Source organism: Zeugodacus cucurbitae, chromosome 4, assembly GCF_028554725.1.
Source record: "Zeugodacus cucurbitae isolate PBARC_wt_2022May chromosome 4, idZeuCucr1.2, whole genome shotgun sequence".
Taxonomy (NCBI): domain Eukaryota; kingdom Metazoa; phylum Arthropoda; class Insecta; order Diptera; family Tephritidae; genus Zeugodacus; species Zeugodacus cucurbitae.
In genome coordinates, this window is record NC_071669.1 from 11,656,076 (window position 1) to 11,683,420 (window position 27,345).

General features: G+C 31.4%; 1 protein-coding gene across 5 annotated transcripts in view; it reads left to right on the plus strand.

Moving 5' to 3' along the window:
• The window catches only part of LOC105209798 (PDZ domain-containing protein 2), a 306,815-nt gene that overhangs the window by 274,818 nt on the left and 4,652 nt on the right, over positions 1-27,345 (plus strand). For all 5 annotated transcript variants that reach the window (XM_011180400.3, XM_054229738.1, XM_054229739.1 and 2 more), the window contains 3 exons: positions 23,392-26,675; positions 26,737-26,865; positions 26,930-27,335. In XM_011180400.3, coding sequence (XP_011178702.2) covers positions 23,392-26,675; positions 26,737-26,865; positions 26,930-27,335 — 3,819 coding nt within the window. The remainder of the gene's footprint in view (positions 1-23,391; positions 26,676-26,736; positions 26,866-26,929; positions 27,336-27,345) is intronic.

Here is a 27,345-nt window from a genome sequence, read left to right on the forward strand (position 1 = left end):
TTTTCTATTCGAGCTTTGTCTAGTATTTACTATACATTTTGTTATCTGAATCACGTATATTTAACAAATTGATTTGGATATTTTGATGAGCTTTTTTATTACGACCTTGAAAAGCTCATTTCATTATTTTTTTATCAAAATTATAAGCTTTTCACCACTTCAGTGGAAAAATGTGGATATTAAATTAAATTTTATGTTTTAGTAAAGCTTTGAAAACCCGAAAAGCTCATCAGCAATATACTTAAATTGCACAAAATTTCAATATAGCTGAAGTTTTTTTTTTAAATACATAATAAACCTTAATATGAAAAAAAACCGAAAAGCTTTCAAAAGCTTAAAATCTCATAATTAATAACAATAAAACTATATCAACTCTGTGCTTTTTATTGAGAAATTGTTAATTTAATAAATAACGGTTATGCAAATACTTAAAAACTTAAAGCTCAAGCTTTTTTTAAATACATAATAAACCTTTATATGAAAAAAAAATCGAAAAGCTTTCAAAAGCTTAAAAGCTCATAATTAATAATAATAAAATTAGATTAACTCTATGCTTCTTATTGAGAAATTGTTAATTTAATAAATAACGGTTTTGCAAATATTTAAAAGCTTAAAGCTCAAGCTTTTAAGCTTTAAGCTTTTATGAAATATTGAATGTTTTATTATTTTGTTGTCTTATAACTTTAATTTAATAGTGTTAATGGCTTTTTTACCAACTTTTGAAGCACTCTGAAGCACGTGGATTTTAATAACTTTTTAATTGAAGTATCTAGAAATATTACCAATGTATCCCTATCACAGCTGTCGCTAAAACTGCAAACTCATTCCTCAGGCTGTAATTTCTAATTTTAACTAAACAATATGGCAATAAGACTTCATTATTTGAATATACACGTACATATATATCTTTATCAGTGATACATATGTATGTACATACCATATATATGTCTCATATTATACTTTGAAACCAAATTTTTTATACGCTCAGCTCAGCACCTTTTGCTGATTGCAAATTCAATTAAAGCGAAGTGTCGCTTGTTTACTCTCATTAATGCTTTTTTATTGTTTTTGTTATTTTTTTATTTTAACGATACTGATAAGCATGCGACAATGCTCCCGCCCCGCTCAAAGGCACACTTTCAAAAACGTTTGTCAACTATTGCCATATGTGAATGGCGAGTAAAAAATAACAACAACAACAAAAGCGATGCGTTAATAACTCTTCGCTTCAATTGCTTTGACAATGTGTGCACTTAAGTAAAGTGCTGCAAAAATAAATATAAATTCATAATCAATCAATAATACTAACACAATAGTATTTGTTTCGGCAGCGCTTGAAGCAGTCAAGGTCAACTGTGTCCTTGAGCAAAATGCACTGTCAAGTTTGTATATGATTTTCGCTTTAATTAAATTTGAAATGCTTTATTGTTTTTATAATGCTATACTTTAGCCAGCTTTGATTTTCTTCACTTCTGCAGCAAATTGTCATATTTGGGTCATTTGGCGGACTTATATTTTGGTAATCATATTTTTTTGTCCGCGTGCGTATAAATTTATTGAAATATTTTATTATATTCATTTATATTTATATACTTGTTGTTGTTATTGCTTTATTTACGCCAAATCACCAACATCTATCAACTTTAGCCCGCTTAATGCCTTCATGTGCCACAATCTCTGAGTTAACGCTGGCAAAAAGCAAGCAGGTGGGCACCATATTGATGGATACGCATGCAATATTAATAAAATATTTGTGCAAAACCCGTTGTTTATTGTCGAAAATAACGTTAATAACATTTGTGTGCCTTTATGAAGACTTCATTTCCTGGATATCAATATTTGTGAAAAGCCAATATTTTTATCAGTCTCTAATAGTGTCAATAAATTTATTTTTTTTGTTTGCTATGTGTATGATGGATTTTATTGCATGATGCCGTCAATGAATAAAGCGTCATCACATATATTTTTATAAAAAAATTGCTCATATTTATATAGGCAGTTTTGTAATATACTCCAAATCTGGTGATATGAGATAGTGTTAAGTGCCAGATAACCGTGCTGAACGTCCTTTCGAGGTCATTAACAGTATTTTAAAATATTTTAAAATTTCTAGAGAGTTTTTTATTAATAACCATTGTCACTTAATAATTTTTTTTTCAATATCTGTTTATTTATTGAATCTGCTCTTTGAAGCATAACAATAAGTTATAAAATCTTAATTCTAATTAAAACTAAACAAGCTCAACCAAGTGATTGAGTTGTTTTGGTGTAACGTTGCTCTTCAGTGTGCTGGCATATCTCTTCTTTTTAGACGTGTTTGATTACAAGAATGTACTAAAGCATTAGCCAATGGGTTTGGGTGATCTCGGAGTTTGGATAAATATTTGTTTCTGCTGTTCTCTACCTCTTTCTTTACCATGTGAATACCAAGATCTTTATGGATATTTTCATTATGCATGTACCATGGTGAGCACGTGATTGTTCCAAGCATTCTAAGCATTGGAATCTCTGAATTATATCGATATTGGTAGCACTGGTCGTACCCCACAGTTGAATGCCATACATCCAAATGGGCTTTATGACCGCGTTATATAACAGAACTTTATTGTCTAGGCTAAGTTTTGAATTTTTGTTTAGAAGCCAATTTAAGTTGGCAGCTCTTATCTTCATGCAGGTTATTTTGCTCGATATGTGTTTTCTCCACGTGAGCCTTCTATCCAAGTGAATACCAAGATATGTTACTTCAGTCGCTTGGGGTACTAAAATATTGTTCATTTTAACTGCCGGGCACGTTTTTGGTCTTAGGGAAAATGTAACATGCTTGCACTTTTGTTCGTTTACATTTATACGCCAGTTGGCTAGCCATTCTTCGACAAAGATCAAATGCTCTTCTAATACTCTTGATGCTATAATTGGGCATTTGTTTCGGCTCACTAAAGCTGTGTCATCCGCAAAAGTTGATGTCAAAACATTACTTGCTGTTGGAAGGTCTGCTGTATATATTATGTATAGAGTTGGCCCTAAAACACTGCCGTACGGTCCACCAGCTCTTATTGGTCGTTCTTTAGATATGAAATCTCCTACTTTGACAGTAAACTTCCTATTTTTTAAATAAGACTCCAAGGTTTTATGCATTTCGAGTGGTAAGCTTTTTTTAATCTTATATAAATACCACACTTTATCGAACGCCTGAGCCACATCTAGAAATATAGCAGAACAGTACTCTCTATACTCGAACGCCCTTCTGATTTCGTTAGTAATTCTATTTACTTGTTCTACAGTGCCATGTTTTGCACGAAAACCGAATTGGTGCGTTGGTATTACATTATTTTCATGGAGGAAAGGAGACATCTTTGATAGTAACATCTTTTCAAATATTTTAGAAATACAGGGTAGAAGACTGATTGGTCTGTATGAAGACGGCTGTGTCAAGTCTTTATCTGGTTTGTCTAATATAAATTAAAAACTTTTTTTTCAAATTATATTTTACAGCAAAAAATTCCATTCCATAAAACTCAATAATTTAATAATATTTAAAAAAAAATTATAATTATTTTTCAAAGATTTAATATTTTTTCATATAAAAAAAAATATTTTAAAAAAGACATTCGATTTTTTTCAAGTTAAATATATTTTCTGGATTTTCCTATATGGCAAATAATTTTACAAATAAATATATAAATATTATTTATAAAAAGTTTAAAATTTTTTTTAATAATATTTGAATTAAAATTATTTTAGGCAAAAATTATCAAAAATATAAATTTTTCTTTAAGATCCAAACAAATATTAACAATTTTAATTCTTTTAATAAAAGTAGAATTAAATTTGTTTAACCGTAAGAAATTAGTTAACATTTTTTTAAGAATACAATACTCAATACAAATACAATATTTAAACATATTTAAAACAAAATATTTTTTGGTAAAAAATTTTGAAATTTTTTTGAAAAACAATTATATATTTTTTATGATAGAATGTCTCTTGAAAAATTTCTTTAAACATTTTTTTTTTGTAAATTTTTCTTTTTTATATTTTTTTACATATTTGTTTTACACTTTTTTATTAAAAATATAAAACTGGAGCATTTTTGAAAAAACTGCTGGTTCTCTTTACCATGAAAGGTGTCTCCTCTTAACCGATTGAAAATTCGCAAAGAAAATGTAGTAAAAATAGTGTCTTCCGCACTCTCCGCCTCTTAGAAGTAAGGGCCCTTTAATAACCCCTGTGATACTGCTTAGTTCTCTTTTGCTCGAAATAAGAAGTTTTTTGATCTGTCCACTGTCAACACTCCCCATAGTAGGTTTGTGGTAGGACCCATGTTGCAAATGTTCCAAGACCTGAAATGTTCCCCTAGCATCCATTGCTTTAGGCAGCGCTTGAGAGAACTGAACGGTTAAAAGTTTAAGGGAAATGTATTCAATATTAAAGAGAAAATTTCAAAAAAAAATTTGAAGCACTTTTTATTTGATTAAAAAGCCTGAGTAATAAAAATTGTGTACTAAAAATTTCATTATTAATTAAGGCAAGTCAATTTCCTCCAATAAACACATTTTTAAATATATATATTTTATATTTACATATGTCTGCTTTCATTAGCGACACATATTCCACACTTAATTCCATACATCTTTCCCCCTCAAATTTCATACACTCCAAATTAAGTTCAGAACTTTTAAATTTGTCACACTTTGCACCCGCAATTAGACCATGAACCTGCGTGGCACTTCCTCAAAGTCAGTCAACAATAACGGGAGCAGACAAATTAAAAGACACTTCCAAGATCGTGGAAAATCTTCAAATTTATGGAGTTTTCTATGCGCAAGTGGAAAGTTACAGTAATTTCACATAATGACACAGATAATGACAACAACAAAGACAAAGTGTGGGGTGCCTGCAAGTAGGGTAGCTAAGGTTATGGTTAAGGCGAAAGAAAATTGTGGCTTAAGTTGGTCACTCGACGTAATTAGGCTTGGCACTTTCGAACTTTAAGCGTGCTGCTGATGCGCTGTGGCATATTTACGGATATCTGTGAGTGTGTGCATGTTTGCATGCGTGCTGCTATGCCTGGAATTATGCATGCGTGTATTAATGAAAATAACAACAGCAATTTAGCAGCCACAACAATTGCTTGGTATTTTTGCGGTTTTACAAGAACAAAAGAGTGTACAAAACAGAAGTTAAATTACAAAAACAAAATAATAAAAATTATAAAATTTTTTGAATTGTAGAAAATGCGTAGTGCTTCGGTGCACAATGGAAAATATTTTTTGTAATTTTTCTGTTTTTTTTTTTATTTTTTCTCTTAACATTTTTTTTTTTATTTTTTTCCTCTACTTAATTTCTGCTTTTCCTACAACTCACTGCATGCATTTCGTTTACGCCGTCTGCTTCCATCCGTCAGTTATTGATGCAGTCAACGCAGCGTAGCTTCTCGCCTTTACACTCGCCTCCTTGCTATTTGCTTAAGAATTAAACTTTTGCCAACGCCACTAACCGACGCGCCGCTTCACAATCAGCCTGCATATGCATGTGCTGACTGTCAGTTGGTAGTTGTTAGTGTGGTCAACGATGGCCATCACCTTTGCACTGCCATTGCACTGGCCAGTGACCGCTGTCGACTGGCCGGAGGGCTACTGCGCTGACTGTCATGGCTGGTCAGCAATGCCAAGTGGCAGCGGCAGTAGTCGGCTATTATTGGAATCAGCGAAGCGTGTGGTTTGTTGGTGCGACCGCAAAAATGAGAACCCTTTTATAGCAATGAAGGCAATACCAATGAAAAAGGAAATACAAAAAAAAATAAATAAATAAATAAAAAATTTAAATAAAATTCTTAAGAAAATTATATACAAATTAAAAAATGAGTACAGGTATATTTCAAAAAAAAAAAAAATTAAAATAAAATAAAATAAAAAAAATAAATTAATAAAAATGAAAAGGGGAAGGGAATAAATTTATTTCGTATTAATAAGTACTAAAAAATTAATAAAAATAAAAAAGTAAATTCAAAAACAATTTAAAAAAATATATTTTTTTTTTAATTTCAAATAGAATAATTCAAAGGAGTAAATAATAATTTTTCTATTACTTAATTAATATTATATATATATATATATATATATATATATATATATATAATATATATATATAAAATTTTAGATTATATATATATATGTATAGCGTTACTAACAAAAAAATTAAAATATAAATAAAAAATGTTGAAATGAAAATTTAAGTAAAACTAAAAGGAAAAAGGTAGATAAATATAAAAAAATATTAAAAATAAAAATTTCGAAAAAAATCGAAAATTAATAAAAAATATTTCTAAATATTAAAATAAAATAATATAACTACAAATAATTATCAAAAAAAAAATATTATGAATTAATTAATTTTTATTAATTATCAAGTTTAAAATAGTAAAAAAATAAAATTCTGGGTTCAAATGGATCTAATAAATAACAAAAAATAAAAAAATAATAATAATTCTTAAGAAATTTATTTTTTACATTATTAATTAATCTAATTTGTATTAATAATAAAAATAAAAATTTTAATTTCCGAAATAAAACTAAAAAAAATTAAAAAATTTTAGATTAAAATTTAATTTGGAGAAATAAAAAGATTTTAAAATATTTACTTTTCAAAATAAAAAAAAATCGAAAATTAATTAAAAATATTTTTAAATATAAAATAAAAAAACTTAAAATTATTATCAAAAAAAAAAAATATTATGAATTAATTAATTTTTATTAATTATCAAGTTTAAAATAGTAAAAAAATTAAAAATTAAACTTCTGGGTTTAAATGTATCTAATAAAAAATAATAATAATTCTTAAGAAATTTATTTTTTATAATAAATAAATAAAAATTTTAAATTCCGAAATAAAACTAAAAAAAATTAGATTAAAATTTAGTTTGGAGAAATAGAAAGATTTTAAAATATCTACTTTTGAAAATAAAAAAAAATATTTATTTAAAAATATTGACGTTTTTGTTCTTTCCGCTTTCAACAACTCCACCAGACTTTAATTTGTATTTTATTTCTCCAAACACACACACACACACATACAAACCCACATACTTAAGATTCGCAAAAATTTCAATAGCAAGTGTACTTTCAACAGCCAAGCGAGAGAAAACAAGCATTCAGCTGTCAACGCATTCATTCAGAGTTCAGCGCAACCACATTGCCGGCTCTCGAACACCGCGCTAGCCGGCAAACGCACTTGTAGCACTTCAAAGCCGCCTCTTGCTTGGCATTTTAAATGCCACACTTTTATTGGCATGCACAGCAATAATAGCAACAACAGCAAAAACAATGCGAACAACAACAATAATTATCTTAAAGAATACGCACAAGAAAAATTCTCACAATCAAACCAATAAAACAACAAACACAAAGAGTGCGGCAATGAAGGAAGTGTATAAAAATTGTTGATGACGTTGAGAAGCTTTAGCCGCCGTCGTGGCTGCTTTATTGCGGCAAAGCGTAGAAAATTTCGAAAAATGTTGTAAACGCTTTTGAGAAAACATTGACAACACACAATCGACAAGTTGCTGTCATAGCGGTACGAAAGCAGCAACAATTATAATTCGTGGCTGGATCAGCGCAAGAGCGCAAGCATTGAAAAGATCAAACGTACAAGTGCCGACTGCATTCGCATGTACGCGGTTGTTGTTGTTGCCAATGCTGTTTTCTGTTTTTAATGTGTTTGTTGTAATTTATATATGTTTTTGTTTAATTGTTAATGCTGCTGTCGCTGCCTGCGGCTGCCAAGCGCAGTAGAATGCCAACTGGCTTTGAAGTGTGGTCAGTGATTAAGCGCTCTAGCTCGAGCTCTGTGCGGTGATAACAGTGAATGGTTGATGTAAGCTTCGACAAGCCATAATCAGGATTTTATATGAAATGTATTGAGTTTAGTTGTTTAATAGACGCGTGTGTAAAAATGTCCTGATGGAAAACAAACGCATAAAAAATATAGAAAACTTCAAACCGTAAATTATTTTTTTAATAAAAAAATTGAGAATTTTATAAAATTTTTTGCTTTGAAAAAAAAATTAAATAAGTATACATACATATACATATACTTTTTATGGAAAAAATATTTTTTTTGCACAAAATAAAATTGATTAAAATTTATTATTAAAGAAATAAATAAAATAATTTGTTTATGGAAAAAAATATTTTTTTTTGAAAAAATAAAAATTGATTTAAAATTATTATTAAATAAATAAATAAAATAATTTTTTATCAAAAAAAAAAAAATTAAAAAAAAAATGTTTTAAGAAAAAAAAATATTATTTTATGAAAACAGATGGAAAGTGGTATTTTATATGAAATGTGTTGAGTTTAGATATTTATGGATGATAAAAATTTATTATTAAATAAATAAATAAAATATTTTTTTTTTGCTTTACATATACTCTTTATGGAAAAACATATTTTTTTAGAACAAAATAAAATTGATTAAAATTTATTATTGAATAAATAAATAAAATAATTTTTTATAAAAAAAAATAGAAAAAAAAGTTTTAAAAGAAAAAATTATTACATATTTATGAAAACAGATGGAAAAAATATTTTTTATGAATTTTTTCTTAAAAATTTTTTTTTTTATAAAAAAAATTCATATACTCGTATTATGAAAATTCATATTTTATGAAAATATTTTTTTCGTCTGCTTTCATAAAATAATAAAAATTTTTTACTTAAAAATATTTTTTTCATATTTATTTATGAAAACTTTTTTTATGAAATAAAGTTTTGTATAAGAATTATATGAAGGTATGCTTTAATAAATATTAATCAAATATGTATTAAAAAAACAAAAAATATATACATACTATTTTTAAATTACTTTTAAAATAAATAATTAAACTATTATTAATAATATTTTCTTTTAATTCTTCTCTTTTCAGGTATGTATTATAAATTTGGCAGTCAAAATATTAAATAAGCTCTAAAAACTTCTAATTTAAAACAAAGGTAGGCTTATAAAAACATATTTAATTATTACGGAGACTTTCGGCGATGCACTTATGAACAGGTCACGCTTAGTGCAGCTTAATTTACCGCTAACAAAATTATATAACATTTTTTGTTTAATTTTTAAACTTCATTAGTAACTGTCAACTTCACTGCTTCACTTCTATCAGGCTTCTAAACAGTTTTAATACAATTTATCTCTCAATTTTTCCCCTCAATTCTCACAGGAACGCTGCAGCTCAACCTTTGCGCTGTTGTAAAGGTCAGCATCTTAACCATTTCCCATAATTCATTCGCCATACATTCACACCCGGTAAACTTTTACCACTTACCTCACGCTCGTAACTCACCTGCTACCAGCGGCAGTGGCAGCAGTGGCCACTCAGTAGCCACACATGTCTGTACTGTATGCAGCTTGGTCCGCTATGGTCTCATAGCAATTCCAAGAAACTTTTTACGGCCCAAATGAGCGCTTGCATAGATAAATTTAAAAATATTTGAACAACAACAACAAATTTAACTTTAATATTAAAGTGACGCATACAATTGCCACAATTTCAAATGAAATTCGATTGTTATCATTCAATTGCTGAGCCGTGTTTATACAGACACACACTTTCTTACAAACAGATATACAAACATACATACAGACATACAAATATGTTTTATAGTCCGCGTCGAGCGAAGAAAATCGAAAACTTGAGCACAAAGCAAGCGCAGCTTGGAGATTTGTTATGCCACAAAGCATTTAAAAAAGCATTAATTTATAGTTAAGCATAAAAATACCGAAAATATTTTCAAGATAAAAGAGACATTTTAATTTTTATAATTATTATTACGTGTAATTCAATTGTTTGTGTTTGTGAAATGAAAAGTATTAAATTACGATGAAAGATAGTAAAACGCATGTTTGTTCAAAGTAGTTTGGGAAAATTAATGTTACATCATTTTTTCTTACGAATTTGTTTAGAAAACATTTGTTAATTGATAGAAGGAGTAAATTGTTGTAATGGAGACAGTTTTTGGACTACTTTTTGAGTCCACTTTTCACGACTTTTTTTTGAAAATCTCAAGCTTTATAGCTGATTTCAGCACTAAGTTCGCCTTAAGCTCATCGAAATTCCGAGTATTGACACTTTATGCTTTAGATTAGCCAATAAAATAGTATCAAGGGTAGTAAAATCTGCCGATCTGGAACCCAACTCTTCACACTACCAGTTCTCTGAGGATTTTTTTATATTTTATAGTTTAAATTTGTATAGTTAGCTTCGAAATCAGTAATCTTCAAGATCATTTTCATATATTTTCGCGCTAAAATTCAGCAATATCGATTTCAATCATTTGTTTCGTTCAGAAAAAAATATTCTTTTAAAAAAATATAGCTCAATGATGTCTTTGAGGCAAACGTCTTCTCAAACAGTCACTTTGTGTGTAATATAATACAATTTCTTTTACGTTTTTGCTAAGAGCTTCCCAAGGTAATTTTTTATCAAATACACTTCTGAGACAAAGATTAATATTCATGCTAGAAATGTCATATAACATAATCACAATAATTAAATACTTCAAATGATATACAGCTCACACAAAACATCATAATTCTTGAAACGCTATTCTAATACATACTATATTAGGGCAGTTCATTTTCAGAAAATCCAAAATATAAAATTCAAAATTTTATCAAAAGAATGTAGCGTATCGAACAGACAACTGGTATAAAACATATAGACTGGTATAACTAAGTATAAATGGTATAACTAAGTTCTATAATCCAACTATATAATTCAATTGTAGCTTTCACGTGTAAATTTTGAGGTTAAAGAAAAAGACAAGAGTAAAATTAAAATATAAAATTAAAGTAAAGCAATGGGGAATCGAAGACGGCTATTAAATTATTATATATTAAAATATTGGTATAAAAATTTAACAATAATGTTTGCTAATCAAATGAAAATGCTATCATTCTTGTAACATAAATCCACACTATTACCCACTTGATAGTGTTTGACGAGTCTCTAAAATTTTAATATACAAATCTCTAACTTCTAACAAATAATTTCACAAATATTCTTAATGAATCGCGTCAATTCAGTATTTGTATATCATTAGTATAAATATAGTATCGGCGTAATTGGAGACATAATGTGATAGGTAAATGAATTCAGCTAGCTATTTATGCATAATTATTGAGTTAGTGGCTTTTAATAGGTAGTAATGAACATTGAAAATTTTTGAAATTTTTTTTAAAGAAATTAATTATAAATTGAAACAAATTAGTGGAAGAAAAAAATAGATATGATATATGAGAGTATGAATGAAAAGTTTAATAAAGAAAAGTGTAAAGATAAAATTTCTTTCTCATATTTTTCGTTTCTCTATTGGAACAAAATGGCTTGAAATATAGTAATTTTATTACATTTTATATTAACAAATATTTACAACAATAAGCTTGTTTGTAATCAAATAAAACATTTTATATTTTTGAAGCGGAACAAAGTGGAATGAAACATAATGTTTCTTTTCCGATTTTTCGCCAAATATGAAATTTATTGTCAATAAAATGAATGCTAAATTTTACAAATATAATACATTTTCTCGATATTTTTAATGCTGAAACAATATGGAATGAAACAGACTTTTCCGTTTGATATTTACCACACATATTTCTTATTTTATTTCTCATAATGTGATTTCCAAACCATTTAACTATTGGGTTCAAATATAACACCGAAGTGAGCTAAATTTGCGTCGAGGAACGAAATGGAATGGAACATGTAAATAAGTTTCGTCAATCTGCCGTTCTAAAATTTTTTGCTAATAAAATAAATGATAAATTTTATAAAAATATAATATTTATTTGATAATTTAAATTCTGAAACAATGTGGAATGAAATATGATTTTCCGTTTTGAAGTTTCCACATATGCTCTATATTTATTTGTTTCCCGTAAGGTAATTTTATAAACATTTAACTAATGCTTTCAAACATCCACCGAATTCAGCTAAATTTATATTGAGGAACGAAATGGAATGGAACATGAAAGTCAGTTTTGTCAATTCACTTTAATTTAACTTCCTTTTGTATAATTTTCTGAAATTTTCGAAATTTTTTCACGAAGAAAAAAATGGAATAGAACATGAAAACTCACGAAAATTTGAGTTTTCAACAAATGTTTAATAATTTAATGAAACGAAGTACACTAAAACGCCACAAATAGAGATTTCCATTTACTGATTTATAAACATACACATATGCAAATGTATTTATATACTTACACATATGTACATATGTATGCACTTATGTATGTATATGTAGACACAGCTTTTAATTAAATTATCAGCCAGTATTTGAGTTTTATGTTCCCCATACCGGCATGTAGCTGCACAAATTTATCGAAAAAATGCATTTGTTGATATTTTAACGATGCCATAGCTTTTAGCAAACTACCACGTACCACCAACAGCAGCAACAACAAGAACCACAACAACAGTTAATGAATAAGTGAATCATCACTTAGCTTAGTTGGGCCAGCAGCAGCAAAAAAACCACATGGCCATATTTGTAATTTCGCAATGCACTACATGTGTTATATATATAGACATACATACATATATATTTACATATTTACACATGGCTATGCAAATATACATATGTATATGCATATAGCGGTTATTAAACTCACATACATGTATACATACCCACTGATAGACTCACCGTCTTGGAAGTTGAAATAAATTCATTACTTAATCGTCCGTCTTTAATGCGTTGGCAATAATAAAAATACATACAAACATACCTATAGACAGGCATTCATGCATTTGTATACATAAATAAGTAAAGCAAAATATGGGCAAAAGCAGCGCTATAAAAATGCCTGCCGACATACAAACAAAATTATATGTATATATATAAAATTATATATATGTCGGTGTGTATTTGTACACTCCGCGCTTGGCTATTAATAACCTACATGCTACTCACTGCAACAACAACAACGCCAACAAAAACACTAAGCTTTGTTTTATTTCAACTCTTTTACTTGTTGTTGCTTTAACGCTTCACTGCCTTCATGCCAGCAGCCAAGTGGCGCATTTGCGCTTCCACAACAACTGCAACTGCAGCAACAATAACAACAACACATGCCGCACACAATTCGGCTTGCACTCCACCCATTTGTCATGAGATTTTACTAGTTGGCCACATTCTTTCCCAGGCCTTGAGCTTCCGAGGAGCAGCAGTCACAACAACAAAGTCAACAACAACAACAGCTACGCAAATTTTTCACTTATGACGAACACGTCACTTTACTGTCTACATATATACATTTCATCTCTTTTTCCCAACCTCGCACATTCCTGTTGTCGCTCTGTTTCACGCTCTCTATGTTTTACTTCTGATTTCCGCGAAGGATTTCGTATGCGAACCGGAAGTGTCGCCGGTGTCGCTAAACAACTTGAGCGTGTATGTGCTTGTTGTGTGTGTGTGTGTGCTGCGATAAATCATTTCGCTGGAAGCTGCTTTGGCTAATTTAGAACTTGAGCGCTTGTGCACTTAAGCGCTTAAGCGCCTAAAAGGCGATTATATTGTGGCGCCGTGGGAAGCGTTAAGCTGCGGCAAAGCTCAATGGCGATTCTCTTGTGTGCGCTAAAGCAAAGTAGCAAATTATTTTATTATTAATAATGTCTCTTGTTCTTAGCCATTTAATATATATGTGTGTATTTATATGTGTTTGTTTGTTGTTGCTCGTAAACTTCCTTTCAGCATTCATTCGCTTGCTTAGCTTCTTCGTTAAAGCCAGTCGTATAAATAGTCGTCATTTAATGTTGCCGCAAATACAACAACATCACAATCCACAACAACAACAACTGTTGTGTCGCTCTGTCTGCCTCCTGGCTGGTAGCTAGGTACACATTTTAATCGCTCCAACTTAAATGTCTGGGAAAAATCTGCTTAAGCATCTTAGTACAGTGTAATTTATATTAAGTGTGGCTGTGACTTGTCGTTGCTTGGTTTCCGCTGTCATCGCATTGTTGGTTCTTGTTAAACATTGCTGTATCTTGTTTTTATTTTTGGTTGTTGTTGTTGTATTAGCAAAGGGTTTTTTCTATTGCTTATCGGCTTTCATAGTTTTTCTAAATTTTCGAATTCGAAATAAAATATTTTCGAAATTTATAAAACATAAAGAATAAAAGACAAAGTTTAAAACATAAATTAATTATTTAAAAAAGTTTTCTAAATTTCGAAAATGATATTTTTCGAAATCGAAACATAATATAATTTACAATAAAATGCATTATTAGAAATAATTATTAATACACATATAGTTATTTAAAAATAAAAAAACTTTTTTTTTTTTAATTTCGAAAATTATATTTTTTATTTACTAATATATGTTTAATGAATTTCGAAAATTTTCCTAATTCGAATAACGATTTGTTATTTGTTAAAAATATATTTATTTAAACACATTTTTTGAAAATTACTTAAATTATATTTTTCGAATTCGAAAAACTAATTTAGTTTGCAATGAAATAAATTAAAAAAATAATTACTAATTAATTTTTTTTCGAATTCAAAAATTGATTTACTTTTCAAAAAAGTAATTTTTAAAAAATAATTACTAATAAAAATACTTATTTTTATTATATTTATTTATTTTTCAATAAAATATATTTTTAGTAATAATTATAGATTTCGAAAATTATATATTTCGAATTCGCAAATTAATTTATTTTCCAAAAAAACATTTTTTTTATTTAATTACCAAATTTCTTTAAGAAAAAAAAACGGTTTTTTATGAATTTCGAAAATTTTTATTTTAATTTATTCTAGATTTCGAAAAATATACTTTACGAAACCAAACATTGATTTACTTTTAGAAAAAATACTTTTTAATAAATAATTTCTTATAGAACTGTATATATAATATGTAAATAAAATACGTATATATAATATATATTTTGTGAATTTCGAAAATTACATTTTTCGACTTCGAAATTTTTTTTTTGCTTTTTAAAAAATACTTTTTAATAAATAATTACTTATAGATATACATTTTTTAATTAAAATAATTTATTTTACAATAAAATGCAACTTTAGAAATTATAAAAAATTCGAAGAATAATTTATTTTCGAAAAAACAATTTTTTTTTTGCAAATAATTATTAATATAAATATATTTATTTAAGAAAAAATAGTTATTATGAATTTCGAAAACTGTATTTTCGAAAACTATAACTTTAAAGTATTTTTTAATAAAGAATTTCTAATAGAAATATATTTTTTATATGTAAATGTACTTCCTATGAATTTCGAAAATTATATTTTTCGAATTCGAAAATTTATTTACTTTTCAATCATTTTTTTCTTGCAAAATAATTTTTAATTCCTTTAAAGAAAACGAATTTATCATTTATTTACTATACGCATTTACATATATTCGTAACTTCGAAACAACAACACTGAAAATATATCAGCATTCAGCACTCGTCATCAGTTAAAAATTGAATTAGTCATATTGAGAAGACGTGACAAAAAAGCCATTTCCAACATCTTTGCCGTTTAATACCGATAAATTCATAAAAAATGCCAAACCACATAATTAGCGCAGCGGTGTAAAAAAAAAACACTTAAGCGGCTTAAGCGACACAAAAGACACAGAAAAAAAGAAAACAAATGATGAAACATGAAAAAAGCAAGCAACAAATAATAAAGTTCACACTCGAAGCACATAAAGAGTTCTACATTAACACTTAGTTATGACTGCGCGATTCATGAACCCAATAAATCATACATACATATGTACATACACACAAATATGTGCTTATTTGCATAACTGCAAAACTCCACTTTACGGTTGATTCAGAATTTCTTGGCCAAATGTAAAATGTCAATACCATAGAGACCAAGAATTCACACACACACTGCAAATGCTCCAACGAGAGGCTGAGGCAAAAGCAAAGCAAATATGTATGTTTGTAAATAAAAAAAAAAACAAAAAATAAAAACAACAACATTTCAGACCGCAATGACAGTATGTATAGGCAACTGACAAGCCACTCAGTCAACAGCTAGTGAGTCATACAGTGTCTACAAAAAGTCTGCGTACACATTGCTAAGTAAAGTGCCAAGCAGCGGAATATTTGACAAGGGTGCCGTTAAGAGTGGCTGAGTGGTAAAGTTGTAGTGTCACTTATTGCAATTCTTTGGTTATTGTTTGGCAAATGATGATGAGTTCATACTGAGTCTATGCTACAAATACAACTTTTTTCAATTTTTACTTAAAAACCGCCCTGTACAAGTGTGCAAAAATTTACCAAGACTTTTTAATATTTTTTTATTTGGCAGCTGATTCATTTAGTGCCGTAATCAGTTTACTTCGTTTGAAAAAAAAAAATTGTAATGAGTAATCTACTATATTTGATTATTGACACTGTTATCGATTTTAATGACGTCAGAGTAGTTTATTTATTGTTTGTACTACCATAAGGCTGGTATTTATTTTATCTACACTAATCTAAACCTTATCGGTTATGTGGTAAGCATAAAAATTAATTTATATATTTATGATGAGTGTATCAAAGGTCTTCACCCTACACCCTAACAAACGAACTACTTATGAAATCTCTCTCTCTCACTATCTCTATATCACTTACTATTTCAATGCGGTATATTTTTTGGTTACGGGTCCTACAGGGACAGATTTATGGAATTTGTTTGGCAAGGATCAAAGAAGATGTATTTTTGGATTGAAAATAAAATGTACGACTTTCATTATGATTCTTTCGCTGTAGCTCTTAGGCTCTTCTACTCCATAGCAGCTATCGATTATCTGAATCAGCAGTAAATAGTTCTCTAAACTATCCAATTATCAACTGCCTGGCGTAATCATTCACAACCTACAGAAAGGTCGCGCTGAAGTTTATACCGAACAAATGATCCACCCACTTTACAAAACTAAAACAAAGGATGAGCATCACAACAACCGCTTGTTTTTAATTTTCAAAAAATAAAATGTATATACATACACACATATGTATCTCCATTCTCTACTAATTCTTGTCAAAAACCATAAAGCGCTCGCGGCGTCACTTTGACTCGCAACGTGTGAGATGAATTAATTAATTTAGTGTAAATTCAAAATTAAATTAGCAAACTACAAATGCTAGACTTTGCGTTTAGCAGTGAAAATTTATTAACTTAATATTTGAAAAAAAAATTAAAAAAAATTAAATATGTAAAAAAATGTTGGCCGAAAAACGAGCGAAATTCCTTGGCATTTAAGATTTTTTTAATTTCATTTTTCTATTTTTTTTCGAATTAAGATTAATTGTTAGCCAAAAATGTGGAAATCTTTGCAAAATTAATGAACTGTATTTTATTTTAGAAATATTAAATATATAGATATGAATACATGTGTGAGTCTGTACAAATCCACACGCTTATCGTTGCTGCGAACATCACAATTCACTTAAAGCTATACCATAAAAATCTATAAGTATGTGTATATATTTTTTATGTCCCAATATTATTGACAGCATTTTGCTTTTGTTATTGTAAAGATTTTTCTAGCTTAACAAGCTTTCAATGTATATAAATGAATTTTATATTTATTTTTGATACTTTTTGCACTTTGACACCTTGTTGATTAATTAATGCTGCATAAGAGCGTTTTAATTTATGCACGTTCCTCTTATCGCTCACTATTTTGAAAGAAAAATAAGAATAATCTTGTGTTTAATAAACAATTTATATAATTTTTATGACTGTCAGAATTTTTTTTTATATTATTAAGGTCTCAAATTAAGCATTCTTTCCTGATGCTGAGCTTTCGTAAGCATTTGGATTTCATAAGTATGGAGTTTTAATAAACATGATGCAATGAACTTCATAAATATTGAGCTTCCATAAATATTAAGCTTTCGTAGGTGTTGAGCTTTCACAAGTATACAGCTTTTATGAGTGATTAGCTTTCATAAGCACTGAACTATCATAAATAATAAGCTCTCATAAGTAATGGGTTTTTATTAGTAATGAGATTTTATTTTTATAAGTAATGAACTGCCATAAGTAATGAGCTTTCATAAGTCTTATGCTTTCATGAGTAATAATATTCATAAGTCTTTTGTTTTCATCAGTTTTTATATATATTGAGCTTTCATAAGTATTGAGGTTTCTTAAGCATGGAGTTTACATAGGTAATGAGCATTCATAAGTATTGCGCTTTCATAATCATTGAGCTTTCATAAGTATTGAGCTTCCTTGAGCATGGAGCTTACATAGGTATATGATCTTTCATAAATATGTAGCTTTCATATATATTAAGCTTTCATGTTTTGTAAAGCTAATCAGCATACAGAAACTCCTCTCCACTCCATCGGGAAACCACAATTTTTCCAGCTCATTAATTACAAACTTTTGTGTTCCCATTTTCCAAACACTAATTCGTTTAATGAGCCCATTTGATTACCTTAGATTTGCTAACATTATTATTATGCGGTTGCAAATAGCTTTCGCAAACCGCAGACAATAAGAATTGCTGAAGCTTTCATTTTCATTTCATTTCCAGTGAAGAAAAAACGAAGCCACAATGACACCCCAACGCTATCAACTAACCGAAAATGAAATTTTTAACTTTCATTTTTCGGGTTTTCGCAAAAAAAATCGCATTACTACAACAACAAAAGCACACTCTTGCGGTAGAGAAGCTTCATCTTTAATGTCATGTTGCCATTGTTGCTTTGTAAATGTGGTGACACAGTAGAAAATCATGAAAGAAAATTATAAATAATTTAGAAAACCAACACCGGCAACGCTGGCGCGGTGAAATTGTTTTAAGGTTAAAGTTACTCTTCGTTGGCGCGTTGATTTCTTTTATGGGTTTTGGCGATTTTTTCAACAATTTATTTTTTTATTACAATTTTTTCATATTTTTCTCAATTTTTTTTATTCTCCATTTTTTTGGCGAAATATTTGTTGCGCTATTATTTTCGGTTGGTTTGGTGGTTGTCTGCCTTGTAATTAAAGTAATTGCATGTGGTGCTTTTAAGCAGAAACTACAACAACAGCAGTAGCAGCAGCAACAAATGGCCAGCTGGCCGAGCAAGCCAATATACTCGTATGAATGATGTGAGGCATTGCGAAAGACTCAAAGTAGATTTCATGAATGAAGTGCGGCGCTGTAGGTGTAGTTATATATATATGTATACATATATACACACATATATAGTTTATATATAGTTATAAATGAAAAGTGTTGCAAAGAGTTAATGAGCATGTTGCTGTTTCTGTAAGTTCCGATTGTAGTTGCTGCGCAGAAATTAACTATTTTAATGATTTATTTATTTCATTGTTGCTTTTGTTTTTTGTAACTAATAGTTTCACATTTGTGATATTCAATTTGTGTTATCGATTTGTTCAATGAATATACCTAGATGACTCTGATGAAATATTTTGTTTGCACTTGACCTCAAATGTACAGGGTAAAGGGTGTCAACAAAACTCTCCTGATATTGCTGTACGAAAAAAAGATGACAATATATGAATATGGCTTTTTAATGCTAAAAATATTTTAATTACAAAAACTAAAGACAATAAAATTATTCAGAAAAATATTGATTTGAAGTTTGCAGCTGGATACCCACTAAATCGTTAGTAGTCTAAAAGTAGGCTAAAGATCGAGGAATCCTATCTTAAATTCACACTCTGTCCTCAGATTTTAAAAATTTGTATGACCCAATGAGACTGAAATACGAAACAGAGTGAGGAGGCAGAGATATAGTAAGATAGAAAAATTAAAAGCCATATACAAAAAAGGAGGAGAAGGGAGCCCACTTTTTATAACTTTGTATCCTAGATTAGATTGAAATTCATATTAGAGAGAGACATATATATATGGAGAGGGTGGGAGAAAAAGAAAGAGGCTGGGAGACTGAGAAAGTGAAAAAGGCATAGCTGGAACAAAGTGAGTGAGTAAGTTTGAGTTTCAGACCCTATCTTTTAATGGATAAACCGACTGCTATGAATATATAGGAAGAGAGAAAGTGCTCCCGACTAACATTTGAAGCTATTCTTTTTCACTTTAGCTCACTACTTCTGTAAATCTTCAAAAATTCGACTTTGAAACGACATGGAGTTACAATAACTCAAAAAGAGCTCACTCCAGTCGCAAAGCCTCTAGTAAATAATTAATTTTGAAGTTCTAGTATTACAAGACTTATTTTAGCTAAACTTACAATTTCCTCAAAAGGTTAAGTTATCGAATTTCTTCAGAAGCTATGCTCTCAAGGAACTTTAGTTAAGGGTTTAAGGACTTAAGCCGGTTTTATAGCTTACTTCTTCAATATTTTCTGGCCTCCCACTAAAGAGGGGAAATACCACTATGAAAAGTAACTTCCAATTGTAAGTTCAGTTTGAAAATTTCAGCTTTAAAGCTATTGTTGAAGTATAAAATTCTGAATAAAAAGAGCAGTCTACTTATTAAAATATATCAACAAAAAAATATGAATAAATAAGAACTCAATCAGGCGGTAAGTAGGTGAAGTAAAAATAACACAAACAATACGATCAACCAAGTAAGGCCAGTTCTTTGAATACTGCTTGATGCCACCCACGGTTCTTATACAAAATACAAAAAAAAAAATACAAAGTAGTCAGCTTGTCTGCCTATGCGCGTGAGCGTTATCACAAAAACAGCAACAAAAAACTGAGGCGAAATAAGCAGCTGTGCATATAACAGCTTTATCAGTTGCTATTTATAAATATTTTTTTTTTTTCAAAGCAAAAACTCTGAGGTATATTTGTACACAAGGTATATTTTCATAAATTTTTATTTATATACAATATTTTTTTATTTTTATTTTTTATTGATTCTTAAAACTTTATATAACTTTCGAATGGAAATTTTTAGCGAAATATTTCGCAATAAAACTTAAATAAATCGCTGTAAATGCATATATATAGTATATGTACCTATGCCTGCCTGCACTTGCATTCACGTTCATATTAATCGCACAATCAATTCAGATAGTATAATTTATAAACAAAACCTTAATCAAGATTTCAAAAGTTATCATAAACTAAAGGTATATTTTTGTCTGTACACAACTCCCTCTCTAACTGAGTATGGCTTGCAAAAAAGCACAGCTGAACAACCAAAGAAGGAAACTAGTTTCAAAGACAAATTATGCATTTTGCGCGTTATTAAGCCATACAGCATGCGATTATTATTATTATGTATAACGCTGTACGCTGCAAAATTCACTGACACTTGAAAAATTAATGTCGCCACTCCAATTTTTGGGGATTTGTACGTACATATATAGTTTGAGTGGTCAGTGCCTTGCAAAGTATAGGTAACAGTGGGGCAACGGTGAACAAAAAAAGATTAAAAATATTTCAATAAATTAATTTTACAAATATTTAATAATAAAATCGAAGATTAAAAAAATATTTAAATTTTTTTTATGAAAAAAAAAGCAATTAAATAAAATAAAATAAAATAAAATAAAATAAAGTAAAATAAAATAAAATAAAAATTAAATAAAATTAGAATAATTTAAATTAATAAAATTTTAAAATACAATATTAATATAAAAACAACTTTTTAAAATATCAAAAATAAAAATAATTTTAATATTAAACACAAATTTAAATTAGTAAAAATAAACTAAAAATAAAATTTTATAAAATATGAAAAATATTATTTTATGAAATATTAAAAAAAAAAACACATTTATATAAAATGTCAAAATACATAAAAAAATATTTTTTTCTTAATAAAATATAAAATATATTTCTAAAATCATTTTAAATAGGACATAATTTTCAAAAATATTAAAGAAGAAACTATTAAAAAAATTATAAATTAATAAAAAAAAAAAATTATAAAATTAAAAAAAAACTTAATTTACATAATATTAAAAACATAATTTTATAAAATAACGAAATATTTAAGAAAAAAATAATTTAATATCGTAGTAAAAAATAGATAGATATGTCAAAAATTATTTTATAAAATATAAAAAAAATTCTATACAAACTATTAATGAAAATTATAAAATATTAAAAATAAAAAAATATTAAAAAATATCTTATAAAATATAAAAAATATTTTAAAAATTCTAAAATATTTCAGCCAAATTATTTTATAATATATATTTTTTTATACCAAAAAAAAAAAAAAATTGTAATATACAAATAATATTAAAAAAAATATTACATACAATATTAAAAAAGTTATATGAAATATTAAAAAACAATCTAAAATATTTCAACCAAATCATTTTATAAAATGTTTTTTTTGTCCCATTTTTATAATTTATAAAATGATTTTGTTTAAATATTTTATAAAATATAAAAAACAAAATTTTATAAAGTATTTTTTTAATAAATAATAAATAATATATATATATTTTATTAAGTATTTATTTTTTCATTAAAATAAATTTATTAAAAAAAAATACTTTATACTGTGTAAAAAAATACATTTCATAAAATGTTTAAACAAAATATAAAATATTAAATAAAAAATTCCAATATAAAAAAATTATTAAATTAAAAAGATTAAAATTATTTTTATTTTCAAATTATAATTTGTTACGGTTCACCACCACTGATGCCCACTGTTGTTCACAAAATCTCATTCCTACAACGATTTTTCGCAAATTTATTATGCGCTTGCCTCGACTTTAATAAATAATATTTTATTTTGGTTGATTTATGCGTTTTGATTTGTTTATGAGTGACAGTTTTTGTTGTGAATTGCGTTCGATTGCGCGACAATGTTGTTGTACTTAGATTTATATAACATAAATGCAAGTTGTTGTTGTTGCAACAGCGATTTGCGTACGATTTTTGTCATGGCATAAATAATAAATATTAATGCGCCAGCCAAAGCGAGCGAAAATGATGGAGCTTATAAGCTTTCATTAGAATTAAGTTTTTTATTTTGCGAAACTGTAAACGCATTAGTAATAATTTCTATTATTTTTTTACACACACACGCATACACACATGCAATTGGGCACATTAACCACCATTACTTTTGACACAGATTACTTTTGTCGTTCATATTATTTGTGATTGTGAATTATGATTACCAATTGTCTATGCATGCGTATGTGCCAAAAATCCGCTAATTCACAATGAAAAATAGTTTTTGTATTTGTTATTTTATAGATGCTTTTCTAATTTTTTGAAGAAACATATGAAAAAAATATTTTTTTTTTTAGTCCAAAGCTTTTCCATAATAATTGCCTTAAAGCTCGCAAGCTTTGAATTAAATTTTATAACTAATTTACTTCCTAAACATTATTAATTATCCCTCAAGTGTTCGTGACTAATCTCGTGTTTTTTGTTCTTTTCCTTCATTTTGTTTCTCCCCCCACAACCGTACGTGTAGATCTTGACCAAACTCACTTGAGTAGCAAGAACAAAATGGAGAACGGCATACAGGTGGTGCCGCAAACACCGTTACTCGTCAGCGATTATCTAACACTCAGCGCACCACCCACATATTCCCGCCTGCCACCCGACGGCCATGAGTTTCCGCCCAATTTCAGTGAACCCCTCATAATGCCCCCGCCAAGCACGAATCTGTTGAAGGCTGCCAGCCTAATGCAGTCCACCACTACAACAATGACCATGTCCAGCACAAAGGGCAGCAGTGCCAACAATAACAATAACACAAACACCATTTACACAGAGAAACTGTATACAGCAGCCAGCGCCAACGGTGGACAAACAATGGTCGCCAGCACACGCACAACACACACACACATTAGCAGCAGCAACAGCAGCAGCGCGCCGAATGGTGCCACATTGACATCGGCAGGCGCAGCGATGGCCACATTAACAACGCAAACGGCGTCACCGAATGGCACATTGAAGATAAATAGCACAAAAGTCGAAATGCCCACGCTGGAGTTCACGCTCAGCAGCAGCGGCAATAAAGTGCCGGCGTCCAACACAGACGCGCCGAATGCACCACCACCACCACTACCGAAATCGGGGCCACCACCGACGGTGCCACGCAAGGTGTATCGACAGGACTTGGTGGTAAATGTGGAGGATACGCGTCAGCCAACCGATAAGCGCAGCGATGTACTCGCCGAAGCGACCACACCCTCGGGTGCGGGCAATGGTAAATTAGTATTCGAGTCAAGACACAGCCGTTCAACGCAGAATCTGTCGTCGAGCGGTAGTAGCACACCAACAGCCAACAAATTGGAACCACCCACATTTGAGTTGGGCGGCGGCAGCAGCGGTGGCAGTGGAAACGATTACAAGCGTTCATTGAGCGCTCCACGTCGTCACAGCGATTGGCGTAAGGATGAGAAGTCGGAGAAGAGTGTACGCGACAAGATCGCTATGTTTTCGAATGAGGCGGATGGCAGTGGCGCCGCTGAAACTCCAATGAGACCCTTGAGCTTCTCACGCACACAAAGCGCTACGAAACCGCTCAATTTAAGCACGGAGAATTTGCTTGATACCGCCACTAGCGCGCGCTATGCCAACACCGCATCTAATTTGACAAAAACGCGTGCGATGAGCGTCGAGAATCTGAATGATGTGGCGCGTCAAGTGCAGTTAGCCAAACAGTTGCCTACACAAACGTTTTCGGACTCAATGTATGCACTAAACACGTTGGCGCCCGACTATACACAGAGTTATGCCTCCTTGCCGCGTCGTCATATGCAACATTTGGAGCGTCGCATTAGTTTTTCGGGTCAGCCCACTTATATGCCGGACGAGGCGTCACGTAAGGCGGCCATAACGAATATATTGGAACAACGGCGTCGCAGCATGTCGAAGCTGCGCGGTTTGGTAATACCGGAGCGTCCACATGTGCCTTTGGAACCCATACTTGATTTGCCCGAGATCAAGAGTCGTGATAGTGAGAAGTTGAAATCGGGCAATACGTCGTCGACAGATTCTACGGATAGCGGTGTTGGTTCCAGTAGCGGTTACTTCTCGACGGTGCCACGTCCCGCCAAACGCACAGAATTGACACAAAGCTCCTCACCGCTGCGTCCACTTACGGTGGCCACCACAAGCAACACCGCCAACATAGCCGCCAATAACGGTTATCGTAGCATTTTCGGCACACAAACTGCTTCGCCGCGTCATGCCACAACGGTACAATCGCCATTGGCTATGTCACATCAGCCACGGCGTTTCGAGCCAGCGTTACAGGGCACACCACCAGCCAAGCCACCACGCACCTCGCTCAGTGTGCCACCACGTCAGCATGCCATGCACGAAGAAAGCGACTCAGATTCGGTTTTCTCCTCAAAGGTTTCCTCGCCACCAATGTCGCCATGTGTGCCACAAGTGCCCGAGAAATTTGCGCTCACACGCACACTCTCCTCGGAGACGAATACTTCGATAGCCAGCTCAACAACTTCTACGCTCACATCCGGCTCGGGTTCGCAGGCGAGCTGTTCCTCAGTGGGTAGCACACCGACAGTTGATCTGTCGCGTCGTGTGCTGAAATCTGGCTCCAGTGATTCGGCCACGAATCGTAAGAATATACTTGCGTCGGCGAAGTGTCGCAATGGACGCGGTGATGCCTCAGCGCTACTACGTAATCGTCCCTACGATGATGAGGACAGCACTGATGGTTATGATGAGGATGAAGTACGTCGTGTGCACAAATCGAAGCCGCGTTCCACATCGGGCGCTTCACTGGTGATCATGCCCAACAAGGTGGTATCCGCATCGGCACCCATCAACTATAAATTGGTTTCGAAAAATGACCAAAGTCTCGTCGATAAGGTCATCAATGTAGCCGCCTATGTTGAGGTCACTTCAGATACAGACGACAGTAGCCGTAAATCGGATAGTACCTCGCCATTGAAACTCAGTGCCATGTTAATCGATGAAGAACGCAAAGCCAGCTTCAAGGCCGATCCCAGTCAAAAGGCCAGCACACCACCGAAAGTGGCGTCCAAACCCAAAACGGCTGCTATATCGCCAGCTGTGAATGCGGTTCCCGTACAACCTGTCACACCACGCAGAGCCACTGAAGTTATGACACCGCCTAAGAAGACACAACCCGAACCCAGCAATGAGCTCTCACAATGGATGCAAGTCGAAGTCGCTAAGAAGTCTACGCAACAAATAACCAGTAGAAATATGCCGGAACGCATGCCGCTCAAACCGGTGCTTGAGAAATATGAATCCTCGGTAATCAGCACTAAAACGTACAGCAGCAAAACAGCAACAACAACAAAGGTCACCACGGCTGAGATACGTGAAAAGTTTGAACGTACAGCTGCCGCAGAGCGTGCAGCCGCCGCAGCAGCCAATTCCACATCGAACGTCTCGCCAGCTGTTTCAACGAATAGTCTACTTGCTGCAAAGGTCTTGACCGGCAAAGTCGGTGCAAACTATCACGAGCGTTTCCCCTCACTCGATTCAATAGCCTCATCGTCGTCCGGTGTCAGCTCGAGCACACAGAATGTGTCCACACAAGAGAATACCAACGAATTCGGCAGCTTTTCGTCGCTTGGCAGCAATCAGAGCTTGATTACTGCACAAGACATACAACAGATCATTGAAGAGGCGGAACCGCCACTAAAAACACCGGAAGCTTTCATAGTAGTGCTACAACGTGATACGCCCGAAAGTAGTATTGGCATCACGCTTGCCGGTGGTTCCGACTATGAAGCCAAGGAGATTACGGTAAGTACAACATTGAATTTCTAGCAAATGTACAAAGTAAACGACGAAAATTACATTTCAGATACACAAAATCTTAAACAACACACCAGCGGTCAAGGATGGGCGTCTAAAGAAGGGTGATCGCATATTAGCTGTCAACGGTATGAGCATGCGTGGTCTAACACATCGCGAGTCCATCACTGTGCTGAAGGTGAGTACACGCCATTTCGCCTTAGTCACAAAAAATAATAATGTTTTTACATCACTCTTAACAGACTCCACGTCCCGAAGTAGTGCTTGTCGTCACACGTTCCGAATCGGTCATTGTCAAGCCGCTCACCAAGAAACGCTCCTCACTCGGCTCACTCACTTCGTTGAATGAGAAACCCACCGAAGTGGACTACGAGAAGAAGCGTAACTATCATAAGGCATCGCGTTCGCTCGATTTGGATTTGGATATTGTCTCGGCCAGCGAAGATGCTGGCACATCAAAAACACCGAGCACAGTGTCGAGCACAAGTCCAACGCCGACAATGACTGATACCGCTGCGGCCACATTGGCCAGCATACGTACACGTCGTCAGCAATCGCGTGCGGATGCAAGCAAGCTGAGCACCAGTGAGCTGCTGGAACGTGCCGCCGAGACGCGTAATGCCATTGCGGCGGAAATTCGTGCGCAAGGTAAGTACTG